The 11820-nt window shown below is 32.7% G+C and overlaps 1 protein-coding gene and 1 long non-coding RNA gene across 2 annotated transcripts in view; both read right to left on the bottom strand.

The window, feature by feature from the left end:
* Positions 1-1044: 1044 nt before the first annotated feature.
* LOC134724885 (uncharacterized) overlaps positions 1045-11820 on the bottom strand; it is a 43032-nt gene continuing 32256 nt past the window's right edge. The window contains exon 5 of the mRNA XM_063588207.1: positions 1045-1667. Within this exon, the coding sequence (XP_063444277.1) occupies positions 1501-1667 (167 nt within the window). The 3' untranslated portion in view covers positions 1045-1500. The remainder of the gene's footprint in view (positions 1668-11820) is intronic.
* On the bottom strand, positions 3018-7483 carry LOC134724887 (uncharacterized). Its single transcript, XR_010108502.1, has 3 exons — positions 7386-7483; positions 4767-4859; positions 3018-3581 (listed from the first exon to the last, which is right to left on the bottom strand). It is a non-coding gene; the product is annotated as an uncharacterized LOC134724887 (long non-coding RNA).

The following is an 11820-nucleotide window of genomic DNA, read 5'->3' as shown; positions in this document are numbered from 1 at the left end:
ATCCGCCTATGGGTTATATATCTCAACTTGTTTGATTGGCTGGTGCATGTAACAATATATTTGAATTATACAAAAGAAATCTCTGTATTATTAAAATATTATAATATCAGAGTTAAACTTTCACATTTTATCAGCAATACAAGGCCTAGGACATCTTTCGTAAATATAAATCAATGTGCAGACATCTTAACCATTGAGGTATTTGGCATTCGATTTTTTTTTGGTTATAATCTATACAAAGCTCAATAATGCCCCGATTCACCTCATAAGCTAACCATACCTTTAAACAGACTAATTCACAAGGCATATATATTTAAGATACTGTTGTTAGGTCATTAAAGATGAAATTTCCTAAAAATCAATATAATATTGATTTACTCATCAGACATTTTTCACAGCTTTGCATTGGATCTATAACCAGTAGTTGGCATGATACAGGTTATCTTCTTTTCATATAATTTATAATGGTATATATGACACTTAACCTTTACCGGAGGGATTGTGCTTGATTGTCATAGATGAAAACAAACTCGTTTGATTTGCTTAATTGAGGTCTGGAGTTTGTGTATTAGTAACAGCTAACAGTAAAGCATTGTCATTTTGCTTATTTTCTCCAGTTACCTATTCCTACATTGGACTCACGAGTTATACTGTGAGTTTGTTGTCTTTTTGGTGTGTTTGGTTATTTCATATTTTCTAGAGGACAGAGGAGGGTTGAGGCCTCACAAAACTTGTTTTAAAAATCATGCAGCATTTTGGCTTCTATCCCAAGTCAGGAACCTTTAGCCTTTGATAGTCTTGTGTTATCTTAATTTTTTTCATTTATATGTTTCAGAGTTTCATATAAATTATTGTTAAGGGGTCAGCTGAAGCCCACCTCTTAGTAACGGATTTTTTCAGTGAGTTGGAGAACCTATTGGTGGCCATCGGCTGTTTTCTGCTCTTTGGTTGCTCTGTTGTCTCATTGAAACATTCCCTTTGCCATTTTCAACTCCTTTAAAAAGAAATTTATAATACATAATGTCTTTATTACTAAATGCAAAACAAAACCAACATAAAGTCATTAAATTAGTTGAGTAAGTTATATTTGTCAAATCTTTAGCTTTGAATTCTAACATCATATTCATTCATAACTGATGCAGATATAATAAATGATTCTTAATATGTCATATGATCTAACTTCAGGACTATTTTTTCTTATAAAATCTGACTGTAATTATAAGTCATCCAACACAAACAAGTAAATGTTCAAGTAAATCCAACTTTCGATCGATCTGTGTGGTTTTAACTGGATGCTTTTCAAACTGTCATTCTTCACTGCTGCCTGCAGCATTATTCTTTCTTTCTGATTAACAATATTAAATACAAGGCTCCTTGTCATTAACAACAGTTTTGATTACAATTATGGTAAACAAGAAGCTAATGGTCTTCTAATCTGATCACATACATTTGCATGACTGTTACTGATAATTATTTTCCAATTATGACAAATGAACATTATCAATCAGATTCTTTCTTTCTCCTCCTTTGTTTGACTTCACTTTTTTCTTCTGTTTCAGCTTTTCTTTTAATAGCAGATTTCAGCATATCTGGTTCTAAAGTTTTCAAAATATAATAGGTCCATAGGGCTATCTCTACATTATGTGGGGTCCATTTCACTGCAGCCTCTGAAAGATTTTATAGATGAACATCACAAATATAGTACTAGTATTACAGAAAATGTCAATGTGATATATACTTTTATGTTTTCTGTCACTAGGAAATGACAATTCATCAATTGCTGTATAATACATCTCTGATTGGTAAATTTTAACCTTAGTACATTTGCCAAAGTCTTCTTGAAAATGACATCTTTTAAAACATCGTAGAGAAGGGAAGTTCTGAGGCAACATTCACAAACCAGAAGTAATTTTGTTTGCTTGAAACTTTTTTCCTCCAACTCACAACTTTCTTGATGATATGTCAGTTACAACAGTGTTTGTGCATATATGTTACACGGGCGGATCCAACCATTTTAAAAGGGGGGGGGGGGTTCCAACTTTATGTCCCCACTCAAATGAAACCCCCAGACCTTGATCTGCCAATGTTACATATGGTGTTTCATTGTCTTTCTGACATTTGTCTCATTGTTTTATATTTGGTTGTGAGATATTTTTTTTATATACAAATGGTTATCTATTAACAGTCTCCGGGACAAGTTTGCCATTCCGCTGAGTGCAAAAGTTGTCACCTTAATTTTTGGAGTTAAGTCAAAACAAAGTTGATAACTTGGTTGGTATTGGTTCCCTGATATTTGTCCTAAAAAATTTTGGCTCTAGCACCACCGTTGAAAAAGTTATGCCCCTTTTTTCAACAATTTCCTCAGAGGAAAAGTACTTTTCCTCAAGGGAAATCAAATTTCCCTGAAGGAAAAAGATTTTTCCTCAAGGGAAATTGTTTTTTCCTCAAGGGAAAAAGATTTCTCTTAGGGAATTTGCTGCATAATTATTTCCTTCGAGGAAATTCTATTTCCTTAGAGGAAATTCTTTTTCCTTAGAGGAAATTCTTTTTCCTTTGAGGAAATTTGCAGCTTCAAATTTTCCTTCGAGGAAATTTGAAACTTTAAATTTTCCTTTGAGGAAATACCTTTTCCTGTGAGGAAATTTGTAGCTTCAAATTTTCCTTGGAGGAAATACTTTTTCCTGTGAGGAAATTTTTGGCAAACACTTTTCCTTGGAGGAAAATTCAAGACAACAAATTTCCTCTAAGGAAATCATTGTTCTTCAAATTTCCTCTAGGGAAATTTCTGAACATCAAATTTCCCTTAAGGAAATGTTTTTCCTCTATGGAAATCTCATAACAGTACAAACAGTATTCATATATTTTCTCCTAGACTGAATTATTGATACAAAAGATAATTAAAACTTTATTACTGTAATACAAATTTTCGAGGTGAGTATTTAACATACAAAAACAAAAGGCTGACTGTTTAGTATGTTTAAGACAATAAAATAATAAGCAAAACGCTATGAATATCATACCATTTGTGATGTTATTAATATTGTGCTCATATTTGAATATTAAATAAAATAAACACTTTTCATGTCAAATTAACTTGTCTTCTGTTTCAGCTGCTGTGAATTCGACCATAACAGTTCAGTGCATAAATAATTCAATCCACAAGACATCTTCCTTCAATTTGTTGAATAAATTTTGGCAACATGTTCTTCAAACATCTTCTTTGTATATTTGATATGATGTAGCCATATACATGAATGGATAAAGCAGGTGTTTATTTCGACAACAAACATGACAAAGATACTATTATTTTTCTTAATTTCTCCAGAATCCATCAGTGAATATGAATGTAGGTTGTTACATTTTACACAATTGTGTTCTTTGATATCATAGTACTCCATTTTGTTTATAGCAATTTTGTAGGATTTTTTTCTATTTCTTTTTCCAGAACAACACACAGTTGAGTTCATTTCACATTAGTAATCCAATTAGCACATTATGTAGAAAGGTATTAACAATTAAAATTCCTCTTCAGTATAGACCTGCAGGACCTGTTGATGATCATAAAAACCAAGATATCTGACCTATAAATACACAAAATAAAAATAAAAATGTTATAAATTGAGAAAAAAACAGCAATATAAATAATAAAATTGAGAATGGAAATGGGGAATGTGTCAAAGAGACAACAACCCGACCAAATAAAAAAACACAACAGCAGAAGGTCACCAACAGGTCTTCAATGTAGCGAGAAATTCCCGCACCCGGAGGCGTCCTTCAGCTGGCCCCTAAACAAATATATACTAGTTTATTTTATCATGTTTTAATGAACATTTTGAGAAACTTTCATTTGATATTCTTACTTGTCATGCTTATGAGTTCTCTTATTTCAGTGCTTTGTGTCCAAGATTTAATATTCTTTGTTTAGTGCCTTGCAGTGATATTTAAAGTTGAGCCACTTGCAATAGTTGTTATAGAATGTTCATATGTTGTGTTAATATTTGAACCACTGTCCTATATTATGGTCAGGTTGAGTGCTCACAGACATGAGGCCTAAATTAATATATTGTTTGTTTCCCTAATCCCTATTCTGACAAGCCAGGTGTGGGTAGGTAGGTAGGTAAATAATTTTATTTTTCCCAAAAGCCTGAATATTATCGGATGATCCGGCAAGCCCGAAAAATCAGAAATGAATAAAATAATATTTGGCTTAGTTTTGACCATAAAATTTTATGAGTATGGCCATTTTTGCAGGTTCGGTCGGGATTGGAGAAACAAACAATATTTTATATTAGGCCTGATTTTTTTTTATTAATTGTTATTGCCTTTGAACATGTTGAACTAAATTGGATTGTTTAAATCTTTATATGTTGAGATCTTTAATGAATGACCTATAAAGGAAGTGTTTTCTCATTATTGAAGGCAGGCCCATGATTGGCCTTTAATTTCTTGCATCCGCTTCATTGAACTCTGGTGGATAAGTCACTCATTTACCATACCATATTTTCTTATTTTTATATGAGTCATCATTCAAAGGCAATTTCTTTTATTACTATAATTCAGAAATTATCCAAACTTTTTAGTAATGTGTATTATGTGACTGGGTGAGTATCGCAAAAATAAGAAATCATATTTTGATAACAGAAACATATATATAAATATATATATCATGTAACTATATAGATCTTTATGCAGATTTTTTTTGTAATCACAATAAGTTGTCCATTCCCTGAAAAATCTGAATTTACAGTATATAGAAGTGGTCTTACCATTTAGGCCTTGTTGTATTCTGTTTATCTTGTTTTGCGCTCATTTCTATTGTAACTGTTTATATTTTTCATTATTTTTCTATATTTCTTGTCCTATAAAACATAAAAAGGGTAAAAACTATTATTAAACATCAGTTTGTGTTTTTCTTTATATGCAGTTATATTTAAAAAGAATGGAATATTTGTGCTATTTCATTTCACAAACTTTTTGTCAGTCATAACTTTCAAAGACTTTCACCCTGGTCAATAGTTTAAAAAACAAACATTCCCATACTTTTTCTTTGTGTTCGTACTAATTTTTCATAAATTTGACAAAAAAGACATGGTGATTCAACTATTCTTCTATAATTTGTTTTGCTTGACTACGTTAAACTCTGAAATATTGTTAACAGTATAATCTGTATGTGTCTCACTCGTCAAAATTTCAAATTAATATATAAATAACCAATAAAAATGCTATGCATGGCTCAGCTTGATACAAACGTACAGGTTGAACCCAAAACAGTTGGGGCAAGTATGGACACAACATTCAAGCTTGATACAACTCTGAATTTTAAATTTTTATTGTGATTCAATAGTTGATGCATCATAGGTTTCTGACACAGAATGAATGTGGTCCAAGTACTTAAAAAAATTTAAATTGACAACCTCTAAAATGGCCCAATATTCAAAATCTCAATACATGGTTAAATGCAGCATATCAACATGATCAAAGAACCCCAATAATTCATTTTTTGATGAAATCAAATAAAGTTAAATTTTGGACCCTTTAGAACTCAATGTGGACCAATTTGATAACGACCAAAATATAAAAAATCTTAAAGAATGGTTAGATTCAGCATATCATAGAGCCCCATATAATCAATTTTTGTTGAAATCAAACAAAGTAAAATTTTGGACCCTGATTTGGACCAACTTGAAATTTGGGCCCATAATAGAAAAATCTAAGTAAATATTCAGATTCAGCATATTAATCTGAACACCAAGAATTTAAATATTGTTTAAATCAAAATAAATTTAATTTTGGACCCTTTGGACCTTAAGGTAGACCAATTTAAACAGGACCAAAAAAGCAGGAATCTAAATACACAGTTAGATTTGGCATATCAAAGAACTCCAATAAATCAATTTTCTATAAAATCAAACAAAGTTTAATATTGGCCCCTTTTGGCCCCTAATTCATGTAATTCCTAAACTCTGAACAAAAACTCTGGTCACCAACCTTGTGTTTGAATTTCACAGATTTCTATTAACTTGTACTAAAGTAATTAAGCGGAAACTAAATGTCCATGGACAACGACCACTACATGATAAAATTGAGAATGGAAAAAGGGAATGTGTCAAAGAGACAACAACCTGACCATAGATTCGAGGGTTGGAATCCTTTTCTTTTACCGACAAATGCATTTGAATGGGAGATATAGTTGGAACCCCTCTTTACTCATGGTTGGGACCCCCCTTTGAAAATGGCTGGATCCACCCCTGAGAAGCATTAAAGAAAAATCTCTAAGCTTTAACTCAAAATAAGGATCATTTTATTTTTAAAGGGCAGGCACGGATCCAGAGGGGGGTTCAAGGGATTGGAACCCCCCTTTTTTTGGATTATCAATGCAGTTGAATGGGGACATGTAATTGGACCCCCCCCCCCCCTTCTTTTTTTGTCCTGGGTTAGAATCCCACCCCCACCCCTTTTTAAAATGACTGGATCCGCCCCTTAAGGGTCTATAATTAAGTTTGACAACATCAGACATACTACTTTATCAAAAATAAATGCCACATTTCATCCAATTTAATTTCATCCCTTACTTGCTATTTCATCCATAATATTTAAAGAAATATAAATTTGGGAGTAGTATGATTTTAATTTGCAAGTTATTAACTATCCAAACTAGAGACCTAATCATGCTAATAGAGTAGATATACTTGACTAATTTAAATCAAACTTGGGGTGACTGGGAACAAAGATTTAAGGGAATAGCTGACAGTTTACCTACAATGACATAGTTTCATAGCAATAGCATACATTAATAAAGACTACATGGTCACTCTTATGTTTAAATTTTGGGTGTTCATTTTTTAATGTTTAAAGCTAACAATTTCAACTACATACAAGTAGCAAGATTTGATCCTACATTATTTAAATATTGAAAAAAATAGCTTTTTACATTTGGATTTATACATAATAGTGTATGTCACATGGATGTATTTTAATGTAAAGCATCTGAAAAATCATTAGCCGTCTCATATTAATTTCAGTTCTTCAAAAGGCAAATTTATATGAGCTTATGCTGAAAATAGAGATTTCTTATTAAGGAGAAATCCCTGCCCCCCTTTTTGTGTGAAACATTTGTTGATTATATAGAGAATCACAGAAACATGACTGAGGCAAGCATCCCCCATCTGAACCCCCCCCAAATGAAAAGTTCTGGATCCGCCCGTCAACCTTTCACTCAGGTCATTGGTGAAGAGTTGTCACACAAAATAAATGATACAAATGTTCATATGAATATGTTTTTAGCCAGTGTAGGTGTAAGTCAGTCAGGAGGCAACCATTTGATTTGTAGGGTGAAAAATGTGATTGATCTTGCTTGGTAAACTTGTGCTATAAATAAAAATTACCAATCCATTAAAAAATCCGTGAGCCCAATCTCATCCAGTGAAATAGATTATTGTCTGTTTTCGAAGTTATATGGAAGTAAGTTAGTAGTCCAGATAATATAGGACGCATTGCAAGGCATTTTTTCTTAGGAGAAGTGTAGAATAGGGGAATGGAACCAATAAATTGATCGGATCCGAAATGTTCTTCCCAGTAAAGGAGCACCGATTATTTTCGTTGTAGGTAATTATTATTAGTGTCGGTGGTCTCACAAGTAAATCAGAGTGAATATTGCATGCACATAAAAATTAGCAGAAAAGAGACAATTATCAACTTCTGTTTTATTCATTTTCTCGCAGTTATTTACGGTAAATCAGCTTCCATAGGAAGATGTGGTGTATAGATATAGAAAGATGTGGTGTGAGTGCCAACAGAGACATATAATATTGTATTATATGTCTCTGGTGCCAATGAGACAACTCTCCATCCAAATAACAATTTAAAAATTAAACCATTATAGGTTAAAGTACGGCCTTCAACACGGAGCCTTGGCTCACACCGAACAACAAGCTATAAAGGGCCCTAAAATATGTACATATATAACCCAAAACAGGTGTTCGGTTCTAGTATATATAGGACTATATAGTGGCTATAGTATATGACTTTTAAATAACAATTATCAATTATATCTGTATTCTGTGGCGGGTCGAAGGGGATGGAATCCGGGGTTGGACTCCCCTAGCTTTTTGTGAGCAATCATTGCATAAATGATAATCTCGGGAATCCTCTCAAGTTCCTATATAAAATTGAGAATGGAAATGGGGAATGTGTCAAAGAGACAACAACCCGACCAAAATAAAAAAACACAACAGCAGAAGGTCACCAACAGGTCTTCAATGTAGCGAGAAATTCCCGCACCCGGTGGCGTCCTTCAGCTGGCCCCTAAACAAATATATACTAGTTCAGTGATAATGAACGCCATACTAATTTCCAAATTGTACACAAGAAACTGAAATTTAAATAATACAAGACTAATATACAAGGTGAAAGGACGTTCCGTTGGAATAGGTTACCTGTGCATCAGCTAGCTAGGAAAAGTTTTAATATAGGAACCTTAAAAATATGTGAAGAGGTCGGGAAAAACTCTCTTTTGACACTTAGGTATTGCACTGTTGCATTACACACCAATCAAAACGCAAACAATATGGGAAAAGATAACATTTTAACCTACACAAGATATGAATAAGGTATACACTTTTGAAATCTAAATTATATGAAAAGGGTGGGGTAACAGAAACCCAGCGGCAATGACACCCCTTATTTAATGGAGACATGTAGTTGGAACCCCCTTTATCATGGCTAGATCCGCCCATGATTTTACATGTAAATCAAGCCCGGATATTTGTTGGCATAACGGTAACCACGAAAAAGAGGGGGGGGGGGGGCTAATTAAAAGCACGAGGAACAATAAATATACAATTCAACAGGGGTAGAGTGCATGGAGGAATGGGAATTAAAATTGTCTCTTCACGATGATCGAAAAAAGTATCTTGCACTTTATTTTCATCATCTTGTCTGAAACACTCTGAATAATGAGCTTCAAGGCGAAAACAAGGCATGTGAAATACTAATAACATACACTTCTTTTTTTATACGTTGTATGGACAAACCCATATATCCCTCAAAAAAATTGCTCGATTCATGTTATATCAAACAAATTACAGCGCGGAAAGGTAACTTTAATTTAATATCAAACCTAAATTTTTGTTATATTTTTCAATAAATTTAAAAATCATAATTAGGCATGCGTGAGTTCCATTTCATGAAACCTACACAGATTTCTATAAAACAAATAAAAAATTATAAATACAGTTTTTCAATTCTTTCCTGCATAGATTAAAAAAATAATCTTTATACGAGTTTGGTTGAATTATTTCACTACATAATAATGATAAATCCTTTAGTTCTTAAATTTTTAATTAAAATGAATTTATCATTTTGTTATCTAACGATAAACTTTTTAAATAGAAGTGACATGGTCAGTAACCTAATTAGTTGCATGGCTGATTACCATCTTACAGGTGACCCAGTAATTTTCCATACGACAGTGGCGTGTGCCCTTGGGGTTATTACGGGGTGTGTATAACTTATTTTCTGGGGAACATCCTGTCCACGTGTAGTACTTAGCATATACGGTATATTGCAACAGATGACATTAAACAAATTTTCTTTGTAGCATCGGAGGCAATTTCATGTTCGACCACACAAAATATTTCACAAAAAAGATATGATAAAATCAAAAGAAAAAGATAAAGAAATATTAACAAATAAAGGTGGAATTGAGTAAACGGGGATTCGTGTTTTTATGAGCTTATTTTCAGTGGACAACAACAAATAAATATATAGAACTTGCACGGTCGGTCCAGTGGACATATTTAATACTAGATAACTTATACAGTAATTCTTTTTAGATATATGACAATAATTGTCCGATCTGATACACGTACCTATAATGTATAAAATTTTGAACAGCTTCAAATATATGGGGTCCGTAGAAACACCGCAAAGGACCTCCTTAGTGCACTAAGAACAAAAATGTGCACTAAGGACCTGCTGGAATGATACAACTGTCACAAAGGATATGGCATATAGAAATAGACTTTGTAAAAGGAGAAGGTCCGGTAAGACACCTTTTTGGCCCCAAAATATGGCAGTTTTACAAAATTGTTAAAAGTAAATTTTTAGTTATTTTTTGGACAGTAGAATGCTTCTGCTACATAAATATGGGCTGTTTTTGACAATACATGGCACATATATCGGGTACTAGCACCATAAAGTCATGTTAAATGTCAAAAACCATCTGAAAATGACATTTTCCGGCATATTTGGTGGATTTTTCATATTTGAGCTTGAATCGGATCGTTTTTAATGACAAAATCAGAGAAAATCTTCCACATACACTAACAGAATCAAATAAAATAGACACTTAAGTGTTTCAAAAGTGGTCAAAATCTTTCGTCAGATGAACCTGAAATTTGAGGCCAAAATCGGTCCTTACCGGACCTACTCCTTTCATAATTTTAAATTATATCTTTTCTATAATGTTTTCTCGACACGTGCCTCAAAAAGATGATTGTCAACTTTAGTATAATCGGTAGAAATTCATGTTCGCTCAACCTTGAACCGTGAATAATCTGCTAGTATACTGATTAAACATGTATATGGCACGCGGGAACCACATAAATGAGACAATCACAATTTATCGGGGATAATGATAGATTATCGGTCGACCATTATAGATGTACGGCGTAAAGTATACTTTACGGTGGTAAATGCATTTACGAAATTATCGTCGACAATCTATCATTATCGATCATAAATGCATTAACAGTCGACAATCTATAATAAAGGAACGCGGGAACCACATTATTGGATAATAACAGTTTAACGGACGATTCGTAAATGCATTTACGCCCTGCTTTAGATAGCAATTCATATGTACCCAATCACAATAGGTTATCGACAATGCTAATTAATTTCGTCCAATCATATCCATGGACTCAAATGACAACACATTTAAGTCAAATTGATCGTCTAGCTAGATCTCAACAACCGGGAATAAATAGTATTTTAAAAGAATTAAACACTGTTTATCTGTAAAAATTGAGACGAAATTAATTACATGCAAGTTTGTACAGTTATTATTTTTACGTTTGCAACAGAGATCAACAGACACGAATCCTTGGAATATTAATTATTATATTTATAATAATCTTACAAAGTTAATAAGTTATAACTGGCACTAATTTCATATACGTCATGGCAAGTCGTTATAGAATAATTTACTTTCTATTTATCAATATTAATGCATCTTTTATCATTTTTAATATAACAACAAGTTTTTTTATATCAAATATTTGATATTAAAAAATCGTGCATTCTTTTTTATATCAACAGAGACACATATATTGTTTTTCCGGATTGAATACCATAGTGTTCACTTTTGCCCAGTGCTTCCGTTTGTTTAGTTGTAAAAACAATTACCAAGTGATAATCCATTTAGAACTTCACCTCCAGCTTAATTTCAGGTGATTGGAGGGCAATAAATTGCGCAATCGCACACCTGTAAATCCAGTCACAACTCTGGCTACAGAACTAATTATTGGAAAATCGGACACATAATTTCACTGTGTAATAAAGAAGCAAACCTTAGCAAGTAAATGCGATACAGAAAAGTTTCTTGCAATATCAACTGATCATTACCAGATTTTAATTTTTAAATTAAAAGAAATGCCGAGAAAGTAGCTTTTAAATTTTATTTGTTTGGTGTATAAAATGACTATAAATCCACTTATTCATGGTATGGCATCAATATTTCTGACCTGACACTACGTACTTTATACTGCTTAATTCTATAGAATTTAATATGCAATGTTTCGGTTCCTATCAGGAATATTC

The sequence above is a fragment of the Mytilus trossulus genome, chromosome 7, assembly GCF_036588685.1.
Source record: "Mytilus trossulus isolate FHL-02 chromosome 7, PNRI_Mtr1.1.1.hap1, whole genome shotgun sequence".
NCBI lineage: Eukaryota > Metazoa > Mollusca > Bivalvia > Mytilida > Mytilidae > Mytilus > Mytilus trossulus.
This window is presented reverse-complemented; position numbering and strand designations above follow the sequence as displayed.